The sequence below is a fragment of the Miniopterus natalensis genome, chromosome 5 (genome assembly GCF_054644295.1).
Source record: "Miniopterus natalensis isolate mMinNat1 chromosome 5, mMinNat1.hap1, whole genome shotgun sequence".
NCBI classification, from domain to species: Eukaryota; Metazoa; Chordata; class Mammalia; order Chiroptera; family Miniopteridae; genus Miniopterus; species Miniopterus natalensis.
In genome coordinates, this window is record NC_142085.1 from 23479614 (window position 1) to 23498660 (window position 19047).

The window sequence follows — 19047 nt, forward strand, 5'->3', positions numbered from 1 at the left end:
TCTGCTCTGCACTTGGGGAAGCGCCTCATGCTCTGTGTGAGGTGAACAAACAGCCCAGTGTTTTTTTCATTTTATTAATAATGTCTTGTATTTAATTAGGTGTTTTAGCCTTTATCTGAGTGTTACCATTTGATACACAGAGACTGACCTTTTCATAAGGGGCAATGATACAAAATTGTTCCACAAAGTGAACTATATGAACCACTTTTCACAGTTCGAATAAAATATTTTAAATATAAATATTGTAATTCTAGCAACAACCTTTCTACACAAGGTGGGAGAGGATGAGATTAATGAAAACCCAGTTATATTTCCATATAGCTCATGTTTAACCATTTGAATAGTTTGTTTTGTTTTTCAAAATCCAACTGCATAGGACCCATAATTGATAGGCCACTTCCTCTCCAAAACAAATAAACAATCAAAGGATAAAGTGATAAATTACAAGAAAGGAAAATATGTACCATTTACTACATTCATTCCTTTGCTCCAAAACTTGGCAAACGTGTAGGAAAAAATGATATCAAGTGGATACACTTTAACTTGCAAAGCTAATTTGGAGCCAATGAGGTTAAAAATATGTACCAGAATAGGCATAAATTATTTTAATATGTCCATGTGAAATGACTGTATTAGACATTTAATTAAGAAATCAGGAGGACTGCTGTGAAATGAGAAACAATGGCATTTACCAGCAGGACAACCCATTCATCCTGTTAAGGTCAAATCCAAGAATTCCAAATGTTTGCTTCATTTTCATCTATGTAAAAGACTGGGAGAAATCAAATTATTGTTATTGGCTGTATAACCTTCAGGAGATAGAAACTTTAATGGTTCTTAGGATGTAGTTTTAGTTGGTGTTCTTCCTGGAGCTTACAGTACAGTGAAGGTTGCTTTTTATCATCTTGTTGTAGGTTTTAGCGCAAGAGCAAGATACTTGCAATTCCTTTAACAGGGAACATGGCTTAAAGCGCAAATACTTCTAGGCGAAACGACAAAAAGATTTGAATTGACCCTAGAAGAGAAATGACTAATACCGATTCCTTCTTGGAGAGCAGAATTTTATGATGGAAATACACTGGGGCTTGAGAGGCAGGAGGAAGAAGGGGCTCAAAGATAAACCAAAGGCATCACCTTGACAGCCCCGGGGTGGGATCCCCCTTCCTTTCCAGTGAGACTTCGTTTTAAGCGCTAGGGCGTTGTGATGGGATGCCTTTCAAAATCCTTTGCTCAGTCACGCACAGGAAAAGAAACTGCACTGAAATACAGAATCAAATCTTGTCATAGTAGACAGTTCCTTTTAAAATAAAACACATATCGCCCGGCAGGGCGTGGCTCAGCGGTTGAGTATCGACCTAGGATCCAGGCGATCCGGGTTCGATTCCCGGTCAGGGCACATGCCCAGGTTGTGGGCTTGATCCCCAAGGACTCTCTCTTCATTGATGTTTCTATCTCTCTCTCTCCCTCTCCCTTCCTCTCTCTGAAGTCAATAAAGATATATTTTTTAAAAAATAAAAAAATAAAACATATCAATGATTATTTTCAGCTTCCTAAAGAAAACAGAGGGGGAAAGACACTTTGTAGGCGCAATCCCTTGCTCAGGACAGTGTCACGGGTACTAAAGTGCAGAGCGAGCGTCTCAAATGTGGGTGTAACCGCCACGCCTTTGGGAGCCGGGCGGCGATGTCAGTGTGCCTGCAGCGATTCCTGTCTGCCACCCAGCGGCCGCTGAAATAAATCCTATTTTTCTTTGTTGGCTATGGCCCTGAATTTTGCTTTTTAAAAAAAAAAAAAAAAAGAGGTAGATAATACAATCCTTGTAGTAAATGTTACATATTTTCCTTTGCGCACACTCGAAGGCTGACCACGGATAAATACATGTGTTCTTCCCGGCGTCTCCGCACCTCCCCGGCTCAGATACTGACTGGCGCGGAGGACACGGAGCTGGCGCGGGACTCGCGCGTCACGTGGTTGGGCATGGCGAGGGTGCAGCAGGACACGCCCACGGTGGCCTCGGGCAGCTCGTCGTCCTCCGTCCACTCGTTGAGCTCGGGGCTGAAGCACTGGATGCACTTCTTGTACTTCTTCTGGCCCTCGTTCCAGCCGCCCACCAGGTAGGCGCGGCCGTGCAGCGCCGAGGCGCCCGCGGTGCTCACGCCCACCGGCAGCGGCGCGGCCGAGCTCCACTGGCGCGTGGCGGCGCTGAAGCACTCCACGGCCAGCACGTCCACGCGCTCCCCGCGCGGGTCCACCTGGCTGCCCCCCATCACGTACACCCTGTCGCCCAGCGAGAGCGCGCAGTGCCAGCCGCGGGGCGTGCTCAGGCTCGGCAGCTCCTGCCACGAGTCCCCGGCCGGGTCGTAGGCGCACACGGAGCGCGTGTACGCGTTGGCGATGTAGCCGCCGGTCACCAGCAGGCGGCCGTCGCTGACGGCGCTGGCGTGGCAGCAGCGCGCCACCTCCAGGGGCGCCTTGGGCTGCCACTGGTTGGTGGAGGGCACGTAGCACTCCAGCGAGGCCAGGCTGCCCTCGAGGTTGCGGCCGCCCACGGCGTACAGGAGCCCGTTGAACACGCTCAGGCTGAAGTGCGTGCGCTTCTGGTTCATGCTGGCCAGGTGTAGCCAGGTGTTGAAGCGGGGGTCGTATCTAGGAACGGCAGAGGAAGGGTGACAGCCTGGTTGGCGGCCGCCGGGGACCCCGTGTGACGCCACACCCCCCCACGGGAGAGCCTGGGCACCGTCCGTGCGAGGAGGCTGCTGACAAAGCGCAGCTCCTCGCCTGGAGGCTGCTGTTTCTCTCCACCGGTGAAAAAAGTGTGACACTTGGGAAAAGCAAGGCCGGCATTGGTGACGCCCCTTCTCCCGCCTATCAGTTTACTTCCTGAAGACCCTACGGAGACAGGCCTGCCAGTCCCCCTTCCTCCACATTCGAACATCATCGGGCAGGACCTGTGAGGTTGCGTTTGGAGCGCGGGGCGCACACCGCGTATTTGTGGCACTCAGAAAAGGGGACGCTGCTGCATGAAAGCCAGTCCCACGCGGCTTCAGACACCGGCCACCCCTCGCTCGTTCTCGCTGCTTAAGATAGGAGTTGCCTAATTGGATTTCTCCACTTCTCACAACCCCCTCCTACACCTGTCCTGGCCATTGCAACAGTTAGAACTGTTACTCGACCAAGTCTTTTATCATCTGTTTAGAACGAGATCAATGGGACTCACGTCCAGAAACATTAACAAAGCCTTAATTTTGAACAGTTTTCTATTCTCTAGCACTTTTTAGTAGGTGATAATTTTTTTAGTGTAGGGATCTATTTTTTCAGTGTTCGATATTACAGTAATTATACCGTAAGCCTTAAAATCAATATTGCAAAAACAGTGATTTGAGTACGAATAGTTGAATTATCAGTGGAGGAAAATAAGCAGTTATAGTAAAATATGATTTCCTGTTTATATAGGTCCAAAATATTGTAAGCACAGAATTCACTTCATCTGTTTGATGTTCATTCATCATGTAACCTCTAAGTCAAAACTAAAGTTGTAGCCCAGCTGGGCGTGGCTCAGCGGTTGAGCATGGACCTAGGATCCAGGAGATCTCGGCTGGATTCCTGGTCGGGGCACATGCCTGGGTTGCGGGCTGGATCCCTAGCCGGGGCGTGCAGGAGGCAGCCGATCAGTGACTCTCTCATCATGGATGTTTCTATCTCTCTCCCGTTCTCTTCCTCTCTCTGAAATCAATAAAGATAAAACACACACACACACACACACACACACAAACTGAAGTTATAAATTAAAGGCTAAAAATCAACTAATTGTTTGAATTCACTTAAATAACACACAATGAAATGAAGACTATTTCTCATCATATACTATACAAATTTTCAGATCTTGCTCATTAGTTATGTTTGACTTTGTGAGCATGACTTTCTGGACATTTCATATACATAAAAGTTTAATTTTGTACCATAAATATACAAAACTAAGATGGCACTTGAATTCTGTTTTCTGAAGAATTTATCATGTCCTTTACCCTTTCTTCATGCTTCAAAAATATTGACATTTTCTCTAATATTTAGTCTTCAATAAATGGGGTTTTTTGTTTGTTTGTTTTTGGTGTTTTTATTGATTTTTAGAGAGAGAGGAAGGGAGAGGGATAGAGAGAAACACTGATGAGAGAGAAACAGCATTGATTGGCTGCCTCTTGCACGCCCCCTACTGGGGATCGAGCCCACAACTCGGCATGTGCCCTGACCAGGAATAGAACTGTGATCTCTTAGTTCCTGGGTCAACGCTCAACCAGAGCCACGCCGGCAGGGCCGAATAAGTGTTTAAAATTAATTAGCTGCCACATTTTTAATCATCTCACTCTATTTGCCAATTATAAATCTGACAGTCATCAGTAAGCCACTTAAAAGAAATTTTGTATTATTTTAATCTTTCTTATCACTTAGTGTTTAAAACTAAATTTGTACCCAGTGTCATTCAGAAAAGCAGTGTACTGTGAAGAGCACCTGACTAGAAACGAGAAAATGTTTATTGCCACTTACTAACAGTAGTAACCTCTCTGGGTATCAGATTTCTCACACGTAGAATCAGAATAATCCCACTTTCGCTGGCTTATTCGGAAATCTACAGAACATGAGTGGACTTTATGGACTGTGATGTGTTGTGTATAAGTATAATGTGGCGTTATTTTTATTATTAGTTTACTGAGCTAATGGACTAAGCTAATAGGCATGACTAACTTACTGCTATGTCAGGGCAATTTTCCCCGCAATATTGAGCCACTTCCAATAAAGGATCAGGTACCTGCAGAAATTGCTGACCGCATGCTTGGCTTGATTCCTTGCATCGTTCTGGTCTTCCCCACCGGCCACGTAAAGAAATCCATCCATCACAGCCACACACTGATTAAAACTCTTGGCTGGCATTTCTGTAAGCTTGCTCCATCCATTTTCAGGGTCTCTATACAAGACGTCTCTACTAAGGGACTTCTCAGTAAGGCCTGGTCGTCCCCCGACAGTGACCAGGACGCGACAGCCCCCGCGGATTCTCGTGCGCCTGGACTGCAATGTGTTTTGATGATACGGGAGTAAGTGGTAGTTCATGGCATCCACGAGTAGTTTGTGACAGTCAGCGTCTTGCATCATTCTCGGTACCGACTGAACGCAATTGACCAGGTCTTGTGCAGAGATGGTACCAAAGCGAATATTGCTCAGGAGATCTGCAGCATACCTCATCCTCTTTTGGTCAAATTCGAGCCATTTCATAGCAATCTGGAATGCCACTATTTCAGAAGGCAACTGTAAGTCGTCATCCATGAGAAGTTCGTTAATTTGCTCAAACGTGAGTTTCATAAACTGATCTGACTCTGCAAATTCAAGGAAGTTATCCCGGATAAACTTTTGGGCTGCTGCTTTTGCGTTTTTCAGAGAGTACGTTTCAGCAATGTTAGCGATGTACATGCAATTCTCAACAGTCATCTCTCGGATCAGAAAATCACTGCACATCTTTACAAGGGTATGGATCTGAAGATGAACAGCAGCAGAAATAACGCTTCCTATCGTGTACAAGGAGAGAGTCAGCTTTCCGGTGTAGGCATAGGCAATGACAGTGGCCAGGCCCGGCGGGGAGATCTCATTGAGATCCACCCGTTGAGTAGATGGGTCTTTTTTTAGGATGTTGTAAAAGTACTCACTGCATGAAGCCATCACTGACTTGTGAACATCAAAGGATTTGGTTTTGGTGCCAATGACTAAGTCGCAAAGGAAGCTCTCTTGCCGCATTTTACTTAAACCTTCCAAGAGGTTGAGGCCATAAGAAGCATCTGTTAATTCAGAAGAAATGCAGCTAAGGCCGTTGCCTCCCTCTAGGATCCCATTTAAAGCATTTAGTTTGTTTAGGGGACTGTCTTCTACAATTATGGTCATCTCATTGATTTCTCCTTTGTTCTTTCTGACAGTCTTCTTTTTGGGGGCCATGTTGGCAAATACACGGTCAGAATAAAGAACTTGCTAGAAAAAGAAAAAAAGGAATAGTATTATTTTATTTATTTATAAATTAATTTTATGGGGGGTGACATTGGTTAATAAAATTATGCAGGTTTCAGGTGTACAATTCTACAATACATCATCTATATATTGTATTGTGTGTTCAGCACCCCAAGTCAAGTCTCCTTCCATCACCATTTATCCCCCTTTTACCTTCTTCTACTTCTCCCCCCTTCCCTCTGGCAATCACCATATTGTTGTCTGTGTCCAGGAGTCGTTCGTCTTTTTCTTTGCTTAATCTGTTCACCCTTTCACCCAGCTTCCAACCCCCCTGAACAGCTGTCAGTCTGTTCTCTGTATCTATGTCTGCCTCCACTTTGTTAGTTTATTTTAATTGTTCTTTGATTTTGAATTGCTACATTGAGAAGTGTTTTTTTTAATATAAAATAAAAAATTTTAGTGGCATAATGTAGATTAATCCTCAAAAATAGATTAAAAAGCTTACATTACAATAGATACCCGTTTTATTGACAGTTTACTTCAGCATCAAAGACAATTCTAGAAATATTTATATTATCAAATGATACCACTCCAGAGCTGTATTGCCAAGTAACTTTATATAGCAGAAATGACCAAATATTCTCAGATCTAGCGGTACAGAAATTATGAAATAGTTTAACATCATTTGAAGGGCTTGGTTTACTCTCATGAAAAAGTGAGTTATAACTATTCTGAAGTTTTCCTCAATAAAATACTAAAATTCAGGAATCCATGTAAAATGTAGAATATACATATATTTATGTATATATGTATATAAATAAATAAATGTGACACTTAAAAATCAATGGGTAAGGACTTGTAATGATAGCATTAGTTCAATTGATTTCTACTCTACATATTCACTAAGATAGTTTCCAGATGAGTTAAATATCTAAATTTCTCTTTCTCTCTCTCACACACACACAACATTTACACAAGAACTAGGGCAAAGTAGCTTCCTTTTTTAATCTTAAAGTGAGAAAGGCCCTCTTAGGTATAACACAAAATTCAGAAGCCATAAAGGAAAAGACTGAAATATCTCAAGATAGAGGAAAAATGAAAAGTTCTACAAAACAACACCAACTGTTTAAAAGACAAGCAACAGTCTGTGAAAACAAACATTGGTAACATTTTTTCACAGATGAAAGGCCAATTGAGACAATATTTAAAGAGCTCCTACAAATCAATGAGAACAAGGTAATCCAATTTAAAAATGGACAAAGACTCTGTGGATGTAGGGCTGATAACTACTGGTTGTTTTGGAAGACATCTGAAACCTGGAGAGTAATCTGAATGCTTCAGACGGAAATGCTCAATATTCTGTTTATCTGTCATTAATAGATTATTTCATTGGTAACATATGGAGTGGATAGTTCAACAACTGGTAAAACAGGGCACCTACTAACTAACTAGTATGGATTCACAGTGCTGGAGCTGGGTTCCAGAGGCTCACCTTGGTACCTGTGGAAGTCTCCAGCTGCTGGATTACAGTGAGGCACAGGGGTCCCGGGAGGGGGCTGAAGGAGTGAGAGGCAGTTGGGAGAGGAGGGGTCAGGGAAGCTGCTATATGGTTATTTACCAAGTCATTGCACGGGGATCTCAGCATTTTAACAACTGATACTATACTGAAACGTACTCGGCCTAGGGATAGGGTGTAACTTCTCTGAGATTATTTTGATTTTAAGGGTTTTTTTGTTTCTTCTAGTGAAAATGGAGGTTTCTGGGGTAAAGAGAGAATACAACACGGTGATATGCTGGGACAAAGGAGACAAAGGGCCAACGGGAAATTCCAAATAAAGTGGTGATTCTTGGAGCAATAATATCTGATATCCAGCTTTAACTCTTCCTTTTCTGCATGGTTTTTCTCTTATACCATCCTTAATTGAGGTATTCTCAAGTATCCTGAATAAAGCTGGATAAACTGCTGACCAGCTCACTCCATGCCTTTAGGAATATCATACAGAAGAGTTGTGAAGGCCTCAGCATCTGACGCAGAACTGCCTGGGTGTAAGCAGCAGCTCTAAACTCCACTATTGGTCATAAAGCCAAGTGAAGCTCCCATCTGATAGACTGTCCCAAAGACAGAACCTACAAGCTTGGGGCAGGGTGGGGACGGGGAGAGTAGGGAGAGAAATGAGGAAAACTGATGTTAGGAAATGTAAAAAAAAAAAAAAGGTGATTTTGTAGAGGATTCAAGGGTTGGAAAAGGGGAATAATGTAGAATGAGTTGCCCCTCCCCCCGACTTTTTAAAAGCAATTGGATTTGGTTGCATTCTGCCTACAAGCAGGCTGCAGGTGGTACAGCCCCAGGAGTGAGCACTGCTGCTTTAAAGAACCAGAGGCTAGAGTCTGTGGCAACCACACCCACTGGAAAGTGAGCTGGGAATAACACAAAGCCCAGTGGAAACTTAAATCTTCAGGAAGAAATGAAGAGCATCAGAGATGGTAAATATAAGAAACTATTTTTTCTCTAAAGTTCTGTAAAATATATTTGACTCCCCAAAGCAAAAATGGAAACATTGTCTTGTGGGATTTATCATGTCCACAGATGTGGTACATGTGACAATTACAGCACAAAAGAAGGAGTGATGGCAGTAAATGAGTGTGCACAGTTGCAAGGTTTCTATGTTTTACGTGAAGTGGTACAATACTAACCATAGGGCCTGTGAAAAACTTAAATTTGCATATTGCAATCACTAGGGTAGTGCTGTCACATAGAAATATAAATGAGCCACATATGAATTTTAAAATTTTCCGTAGTCATACTAAAAAGGTAAAAAGAAACTGGTGAAATTAATTTTAATAACATATTTTATTCTGTGTCCAGTAGTTTTGCAGTAAACATCTTTGCCTCAAGCATTTTTTCTGCAAACATTTTTCTGTGGAACTAATTGGCCATAGGCAATTTTGCCATAAAAGATAAAATAACTGGTTGTCAGTTTGATTTCATTTCTCCATTGACAAAGTTCTCACATACTCCCATTTTTTATATTACATAAATCTTAGTTCTCATAAAGGTCTATACAGTGACAGGTAGACCCAGTGGTCTTAAAACAACTACATATTGTCTTGGCTGGTGTGGCTCAGTTAGCTGAGTGTCGTTTCATGCACAGAGAGGTCACTGGTTCAATTCCCAGTCAGGGCACATTCCGGGTTGCAGGCTGGATCCCCAGTAGGGGGCGTGCGGGGGCAGCCAATTGATCTTGCCCTCTCTCTCCCTTCCTCTCTCTCTATAAAAAAAATCAATAAAAGAACTACATATTTAAAACAACTACATATAAGGCCAGTCTGCAAAGCTACATGTAAAGCCAGCTTGTATGCTATACTGGAAAATGATAACATACTGTATCAGTTTTTGCAAATCCTTCAGTTGGCACAGTCATTCCACCCACCCGTCAAAATCAAAAGTTTACCAAGCTATGGCAAATATAAAAGAGGCAGCTACTAATTCACAACAGTTTTTGAGAGCATTTATTATCGATTCTTTAGTTGGAAACTGATACCTCTCTTAATAAAGGGAGAAATTACTGTGAAAAAAGAGAGTAAAATACTCTTGAATGAAAGACTTCAAAGACAATATATTTTCACTTTTTTGCAATAGTCTTTAATTTTGTTATTAATTTTTCATGCTTCATCATGTCCTTTTTACTGTCCCTCTTTTATATTCCATTCTTTTATCTTTCACTGTGAAATTGCCTTATGGTCAACTAGTTATGTGACAAAAATGCTTGTGGCAAAGATGCTCATAGCGAAACTACCTAGAACTATTTTATTCAACCTACTATATACAAAATGTTATTTCAAAATGCAATTGCTATAAAATTATTAATATGATATTTTACTTTTTTTCATACTAACTCTTCATAATCCAGAGTGTGTCCTATACTTACAACACTGCTTATTTGGAACTAGCCACATTTCAAGTGTTTAATAGTCACAGGTGACTGACAACCATGGTATTGAACAGCAGAGCCCTAGAACAACCATTTAAAGAATGCAAAATATATCTGAAAAACCAATAGATAAATTTAGATGGAATTCGAAAACTGGCAGGAAAGTTAGAACAGAGGAATAAAATTAGAGGAAACAAATAGAAAAATAATTTAATGGTAAACTTAAATCCAATTATATTAGTAATTATATTAGATGTTAATGGGTGAAACATTCTAATTTAAAGGCACAAGACTGTCAGAATGAATAAGAAAAATAAGACCCAAAAATACATGCTATCTACAAGAGACTCACTATAAATATAAAGACACAGATAGGTGAAAAATAAATGGGTAGAAAAAGATTTACCACAGAAATAGTGGACATAAGAAGACTGGACTGGCTATATTAATATCAGATAAAATACACTTCAAGAAAAAACAATTACCAGTGATAAAAAGGGAATTTCATCATGATAAAAAGGTCATATCATCATGAAGATACAATCGTAATGGATATATGCAAATAGGAGCTTCAAAATATGTGAAGGGAGAAACAGGCAAGTCCTCAGTTATATTTGAGAATGTTAATAACTCTTAGCAACTGATAGAATAACTAGAAAAAAGATCAGTAAAGGTATAGATTATCTGAACAACATTATTCATCACCCTGACTTAATTGATATTTCTAGAATGTCACACACAACCACTGCAGATTACAAATCCTTGTCAAGTGTATATAGTACATTTGCCACGACAGATTCTGTGCTGGGCCTCAAAACATGTCTTAGTAAATTTAAAAGCTTTGGAGTCATACAGAGTATGTTCTCTGATCATACTGTAATTTTAAATTAAAAATTAACAACAATAAATATCTAGGAAAACCACCAATATTTGCACATTAAACAATACACTTCTAAATAACCCATGAGTCAAAGAAGAAATCACAAGGGAAATTAGATAATATTTCAAAATGAATGATAATAAAAATACAACATAAATGCCAGCGCCACTATTTACCTGAAGTGCGACTTGCCGTAGATAAATTACCTACCCTCGTGGGGTCTCCACTTCTGTCTAAAGTGAAGCTAATAATCGGCCTGCCTGTAGGGCTGTTAGTGAAAGCTCAGCGAAGAAATGCGGGTGCAGTAGTTGGAAGAGTATCTGGCAAAAAGTGAGTGCTCAAAAAAAACGGAATCGTTTTCATTAATGTCGACAACCGTTGTTCATTGTTTCTTTGGAAGTAAAGGAGGTGAACTGTTTAGCTTTGGGGTGCAGTGAATCAGAAAAAGCTGCCACATCATGGAGAAGCCATCATGAGGAACAGGAGGTGACATGGGACGAGCATAGAGGGCTCAGGTTGAGAGCTGGCCTACGGCAGCCAGCAGGGATTTCTGGAATATGTGAACATTTCGCAGGGATTTTTGAAAACACCAGGGAGAGAAATGGAATTTGTGCGATTATATAACCTGAGGAACAGGTTGTTTTTATTTTGATATAAAGGATAAAGGTGGTCCTGGAAGTTTGGAAAACCCGGGATAGTTGGCTATAGGTTGTATAAGCAAAACAACAGATGACATGGACTAGACTGAATCTACGAGCCTGGACTTGAAGATTCAAATGAAAAGAAACTATTTTGATGGGGGTGGTGTTAGAGTGGGAGGGTTTGCTGGAAACAAGAGTCTCGCTGGCCCTCGTACCAAAGGGTTGTTAAGAGGAGCGGGTGCAGGAGGCAGAAGGTCAGCTGGAGAGGAACCGCCTCAGGCTGAAGCAGGGGGTCGTGGTTCAGCACAGCGCGCAGACCAGGGTGACCGCGGTCACGGGGGGACAGTGGGCAGGCGATGCTAGGCCTGCACTTCAGGCTCTGGCCTGCCAGGAACGGGGGGAACTTGGTGAGTGAGTGGGTAACGGGGAAAGGTTCAGAAACCTCCGGGAGGGGAGAGGCCCACCGGAGTGAAACCAGTAAGCCCTCCCGGGCCCGCCTTCTCTGGCCTCCACTGCCTGGCCCTCAGCTCTTCCCTTCCCGTGGAAACCTTCGTGACCCTCTCTGTCTGGACTCTCTTGCCTGTGTCCCGTTTCTCCAGGACTCTACTGGGGACAGTTACGTTATGTGTTACATATGTATATATGTTAGCTAGTCTGAGAAATAACGCAGGCTCATCATTAATGAACATGTCTACTCTTCCTCCCAGATATGCATGTGTTTTGGTGGATTTTTTTGTTTTTTTATCAGTGTCCTTCTATGGCTCACAAATTTCTAAGAGTAGCCACTGTGGAACACACACACACACACACACACACACACACACACACACACACACACGGGTGGGCAAAAGTAGGTTTACAGTTGTTCATATGGTAAATAACACAATAATCAATAAATGCTACAAGAATAATAATTTCACATACTTACAATTGTAAACCACCTTTTCCCACCCCTGTATATATATTTTATTCTTTGAATAATATTTAATCTTAATAATCTTAATATTTTAATATCTATTTTTTTAAATGAGAGAGGGCTTTTAGAGCCCTCAGAATCACTTTGTAGAAGTAATTGGCTTCTTTAGCTCTCCCTAGGGGAGGTAGAGGCAAAGAAGCCAGCAGGAGACCACTGTGACAGGAGACTAGTCATTGGATGATGAACACATAATACTATATACAGGTGATGCATTATAGAATTGTACACTTGAAACCTATATAACTTTATTAACCATTGTCATCCCAATACATTCAATTTAAAAATGCAAAACTCTACCTTACTCTATCATCATAATAAAAATAAAAAGTAATAGGAGTAGGATGTGAAGTTCTCACCTGACCATCTTCAGATCCTTGATGAATTTGTAATTAATCACCGAAAGTAGAAGTGACATATAATTTCAAGCACTTAGTAAAATAAATATTTTGTAAATATGAAAAAAAGGAGACTATTAAAATCACAGCCTGTGGATAACTTCCTTTCCTGGTGGACGTATTTCCCCAGATGTGCTCATAAATTGTCTGTCTTTGCTAGAGCTGCCGTGCCATTCTATTCCTGGGTTTGCACCTTGAGGGAGAGGCTGTCCATCTACCTGCCCAGGTGTTCTCAGTCTGTGCCACGTTCCTCCAATAAGGTCACTGCAGGCCCCCCAGAGGAGTCTGAGGATCTGGGCCACTTCTTCGAAGCTGGGCAAAGCTCTGCTGTCCTCTAGGCTGCAGAGATATTCACCGGCCCCACAGCCTGATAACTGCTCTTCCACTGGCCCTGCTCTTCCGTTTCCATCAGCCCCCTTGGGTTCCAGCCACTGCAGGACCGCAAGCCAGCAAAAATGACAAGGGCAGCTGCCTGCGTGCCCCGGGCCCACTGCAGAGAAGACCGGCTCCCTCATTGCGGGGGAGCAAAGCCCAAGAGGTGGCCTTCTCACTAGCAGATGGGGAAGCCTTCGAGAATTCTCCAGGCCCTTCACACTGGGGCCTTTCTGGAGCGTACGGACACAAGGCATGTCACACTGGGCACACACACATACGTTCACCATGTCACTTGATTAACCAGCATCTTTCCACAATCACATTTAAATGAAGGGCAAGGGCGACCTTAAAAGAAGTTATAAAAGGGCAGCCTAGGAGTCAATGTGTAAAAGTCAAGTGGGACAATTTAATTCACTTCTGTTGACTCATTTGGTGATGGTGCCGGGCTCTGAGGCTGATTCTATGGGCTAATAGAGGGCAATTAGGAAAAAGTCCTGAATATTTAAAAAAATGTATTACTCAGTCACTAGGTCATATGTGAACATGTAGTCAAAAGCAATTTGTACAGGAACTCTCACTGTTTTTCCTACAATTATACAAATGTTCACTGTGCACTCCCGGGCCATATTATTAGTGATCACCAATGATGGTCACAATGACAGTCAGAATGTGGCTGCAAGAAAAAGATTACAAAAATGACGTACATGTTCATATATAATCTAGACTATAGCCTAGACATTGGGTCATACATTTTGAAAGCTGGAAGAGGGTTTTAATGATCATTGTTGTTTTTTGAAAAAGCTTATTTATTTATCTTTTTAACAAGTAAGTGCCTTGTGGCCAGCTGCTCAGGGAGTCTCCAGGCTTGGGTGCCAGGTCAGTCACCATAGTTACCGTACCCAAGGGATGGCTCTGACCGGGATCATGGCCTGGATGTGAGGAGCACAGCCTTGCTGAGAGGCCTGTGGCTGGGAGAGTTTTAAGACCGTTTCTCTGTTTTTTTCTAAAGCACGATGAGCTTGGTTCTCCTTCCCAACCCAGGGAGCACTAATAAGTTGCCCCTTGGGGTCAAAGAGAGGAAGACCTATACAGAGTCCCACCCCATCCCCCCAACACCAGACTATTAGTGCCTGGCACTCTTCACACAGCCCCTACCATGGCAGGGCAGGGGGGAAAGAGCAGGTCTAGCCACAGCAGCTGAGGTTGTGTAATGGGATAAGCAGCCATTTGTAGGTATTTCCAGTCCCTCCCTGTCTCTTCCCTTTTTTGGGTGAAAGAAGAGACTTTCCGTAGGGTGAGAGGGTTGTAGAAGGCTCCCTATGCTACCAGGGCTAGCCCTCCATTCTGTGGAGGGCGCCCAGAGACTTCTCCTCTGGTGATGGACACCACACCCTCCTCCCCTCTCTGCTCCATCCACTGTCACCCAAAGTAGCCTCTTGGGTGTCCCCCATTAGGAGCTGGGCAGAAGGGTAACAGAGATGCAACTTCATGCTCCCCTCCCACAGCCCACTGCAGATCTTGGCTCTGTGTCGTTTCTATGATGACAGTGTCATGCATTCAACACCCGATAAACAGCTGGGCAGTTATGTGAACCATCACATTTTTCATCATCTTTTGTATTTGCCAAATTTGAGTATATTAATAAATAATTCCTAAATATAAATTACCAAGCATGAATCTATATTATGAATCAAATGTAAATCATTACCTCCATTTCTACCTAAAAAAATAATTATATAACTAGCATTTATTAATTGAGTGCTTACTGTGTGCTTAACCCTGGGTAAGTATTTTATTTTTTTAAATTTGAGCATCACTAAAATCCTAAAATGTAGGTTATATTAAATTCATTTTACAAATGAAGAAATAAAAGTTCAGGGAGAGTTTTAAAAATGTATCCAAGGTCGCACAAGGTCACAGTCAAACCCAGATTGAACCTTGACCCCCTACATTGCCTCCCTTAAATCCAGAGTAGGTTAAAATCTGTAGCAGTTTAAAAAGTTAGCTCTTTCCCATATGAGAAGATAGAGACTGAGTGAGGTAGGACTGTCATTTATAAATTCAAAATTTGGATATGGAGAACCTGAAATGGTTCTTTATAGCTCCAAACACTGAAATAAAAGAGTTGCCCTTTTAAATGTAAGATACATTTCTTTGGAGACAAACAGAGTCTGTGGATTTCTTTATCCTATGAGGGGTAGTAAAGATATGAAACTTCCAATAAGTGGGTAAGCCAAAAATAGAAATGGGTTCCAGGAGGTCTTGCCTGAATTTGCTGACCAGGGAATAAATACTTCCTTATAAGTGTTAGGTTGAATATGGAATTATCCATTTTTGTTTAAAGACAAATATCATGAATTTCTTATGGTTCAACTTAGCTAGTGGCCTATGCTTGACTCTTATCAATAAATTATATAGACTCTATACATCAAGTTAACTTCTATTTTCCAACCCTGGATACAAGATGCAAGAACCAGGGTTAAAATTTTTGGGTTTGGTTTAGCTGAAAATGTTACTAAAATAGCTCTTTCTCTTTCCTAGTCTGTTTTGTGTGTTGGGGTATGGGGTTGGTGGGTGGGGGTGGGTGGGAGGGAGGATTGGAAATCTAGTTTCTAAGACTAATGTCTCTTTGGTTGCCATAGAACTGAAAATTGGGTTTCAGTGTTCACTTTTTTCTAATCAGCCGATGGACCCGCAGGAAAACATCCAACATTTTAGAACTTCAGTTTAATCACCTGTCAAATGAGGAGATGTGTACTTTTCAGTTCTAAGATTTTACAGAGAGTTAAGCATAAACAGCTGGCTTTTGTTGTCAGAATTGTCAAAGTCTGGTCCTGGTATCACTTCTCTCCCCAGTGTGGCCTTTTAGGACCCAGGAATCACCTCATGACCAGACATAGATGAACCATCTTAGACAGAGATCCTTCACCTGGAAGTCATGCATCTGGGTCTGGGTGGCCAGCTTTAGCAAATAAAAACACACAGATGGCCAATTAATTTTGAATTTCAGCCCGGCTGGGTGTGGCTCAGTGGTTGATCATTGACCTATGATCCAGGAGATCACAGTTTGATTCCTGGTCAGGGCACATGCCCGGGTTGTGGCTTCGATACCCAGTTGGGGGCGTGCGGGAGGCAGCTGATCAATGACAACTCTCTCATCCTAGATGTTTCTGTCTCTTCCTCTCCCTCTCCCTTCCTCTCTCTGAAATCAATAAAGATATATTTTTTTAAAAAAGTGAATAAACTTGAATTTCAGATAAACCACGAACCATTTTTTTAGTATAAGTATATCCCATGCAATATTTGGGATATACTTATACTCAAAGCTGGTTTGTGATTCATCTGAAATTCAAATGTAACTGGTCCTGTATTTTATCTAGCAGACTTTTTCTGGGTTGGTGATCCATGAATTCCATGACATTTTCGGGAACGATATGAAACCTGTGAACGTGTGTTTGTGTGCATTTTTCTGTAGCGTGGGCCCAGAGCTATCCTGAGGTTCTCAAAAAGACCCATAACCCAAAACAGATCCAGAACCACTGGACTGAGAATGATGCTGCCATGAAATGGTAACATAATTCTACCCTCGTCTACGAGTGGGCAAGTCCATGTGAAAGTATCACACTTGGAATCAAGTTCCTTCTGGCCTGAGACAGATCTCAGAGGAAGAGCTCCTAGGACTGATTATAGAAAAGAATTGTCACTTTATATTTAAGAACATTCTTGTTCCTGCTGCCCTCCACCCTTGTCTCCAGGGAGAGACTACACAGGTCAAGCAGAAAAACCATGTGTGCTAAAGTGTCACTGTCACTCCCATGCCAGAATGAGCTGGGATCCCAGAATGTCTTCCTGCCAAAGGGGCGAATCAGCTGCCGGTGCCCCCTGTCCCGGCCACATTCCAAGTGCTGCATCTGTCCCCGCTCATCAGCACTGACTCCCGGAATAGAAACATAGAAATGCTCTGCTCTGCTCTGCTGCTTGCCGTTTTAAGCCAAGTCCAACATGGGGGTGGGGTGTGGGGGGGTTCCACTTTACCGTTTCATTTCCAACATAGTTTCTAATCTAAAACCTATGTCTGCATAACCATATGTGCACATTTAGAACAAAAACTTGTTTTACAGATAAATTACAAATTTGTTCTTTTTTTCTGGGGGGATTTCTATTTTGTAAATAGGTTATATTTATGGAAATTCAAAGAGTTCTCTGACTTTTTTTGCTACCTATTTTATTAACATTAATTGCATTTTATCTAAAGTTATTGGGTACCAAATGTTTACATCCTTCCGTAAAAATGGAGAAGAAATTCTAAGCTTTGTGAACAAAACCTAAGAATTTAAATTCCCCCCTCTTCTTTATAAAATAGAGGAAGAAAAACATACATCAGACTCTAGAGTCTTAAACTTATTGTTAGAAATTACAAGTCATTTTACTATTTTAAAGCATCCTCTCATGACTTTTCTATGACTATGACAGTCGCCTAATGTATCACATTCCTTCAATTTCAAGAAAATGGTTTCTGGCTCCCAAATTCAGATCAGGGACATGAGCAATCGGACCCAGCTGTAGATGCCTTCAGAGAAATAGCTCTGCAAGCACTTAGACATGCCACCCTCTCCCACCCACAGGGCCACACACCCCAGAGTCTGGAAGACGGGAATCGGAGAGTGTGGCCCCAGCTCCTTACCCTCCTGTGTTGAGTGGCGTCCCCGACTTGTGATGATGAAGTGTCAGCAGCAACTCCTCTTGGGAGGCAATCTGTGGAGAGAGAGAGGGAGAAGGAAAATCCGGTGGGGAGCCACCAGCAGCCACCTGACAAGTCCCAGCAGCAATTTTTAGAGTGACCCTTTGCAGTCCCACTGGCTAAAGCAGCTGAGCCTGCGCGTCGCCCCAGCAGCCCTGTGAGCCCTCCTCTCCCTCTTTGGCCTTCAACTCCAGGCCACCCTGGGGCAGAGGGCGGAGCCCTGGTTGGAGGAGAGGGGTTGGGTTTCTTGATCTGCCTAGTTTTTGTTGTCTTTTTGTTGTTGTTGTATTGTTTGTTTGTTTTTAAGTTAAGAGCTCAATCAACCTGGGTGTGAGGAAAGAAAATTCATTAGGTGGGTATGTAATTGTTGGGAGCAAAGATCAGAGTGCACATACTGGGAAGGGAAGGTTGTGGGTAAAAATGAGCTTCTAGAAAGTAAATAGGCTGGTCACCTCAGGTCCTCTGAGAAGAGTGAGTTTATAAATAGAGTGTTCTTTAGAAGAACAGCACATGTTTGCAAGAACAAGGTTGCTGGTACCTGACATAGGCGCTGGCATTATTAGAGTCAATGTCTAGTTCAATAGTGAAGTTCACGACCAGTGCTCGATTATTCCGTGATTCATAGGGAGGTCTAGGATTAATACACTCTAGGACACATGCAAGCTGAGAAAATATCCACTTTGGCAACACTTCATGTGAAAAAAAAATTCAGAGGATTATAATTGACCGCAAGCTTTTAATAGGCACCAAGAGTGTGAAATGGCTGCTAAAAAAGTTAAACTGATATTAGGCTGCAATAATAGAAAAGTAGATCATGGAAAATAAATGTTCTGGCCCTGGCCGGCGTGGCTCAGTTGGTTGGATGTTGTCCAGTGCACCAAAGGGTTGCTGGTTCAATTCCCTGGCAGGGCACATTCCCTGGTTCAATTCCCTGGGTTGTGGGCTCAATCCCTGGTAGGGGGTGTGCAGGAGGCAGCTGATCAATGTTTGCCTCTCACATCAATGTTTCTCTCTCTCCCTTTCCCTTCCTCTCTCTCTAAAAATCAATTTAAAAAATCATTTAAAAATTAATAAAAATAATAAAAAAGAAATTCTCTGGTTATTCTTTATTAGTCAGATCAC

The 19047-nt window shown here is 42.2% G+C and overlaps 1 protein-coding gene across 1 annotated transcript; it reads right to left on the reverse strand.

Annotated features, from left to right (window-relative positions):
* Positions 1-1787: 1787 nt before the first annotated feature.
* On the reverse strand, positions 1788-17968 carry KLHL31 (kelch like family member 31). Its single transcript, XM_087817448.1, has 3 exons — positions 17869-17968; positions 4805-6009; positions 1788-2646 (listed from the first exon to the last, which is right to left on the reverse strand). Exons 2-3 carry the CDS (start codon positions 5974-5976, stop codon positions 1914-1916), a joined length of 1905 nt encoding a protein of 634 aa, XP_087673574.1. The 5' UTR covers positions 5977-6009; positions 17869-17968; the 3' UTR covers positions 1788-1913.
* Positions 17969-19047: the final 1079 nt, after the last annotated feature.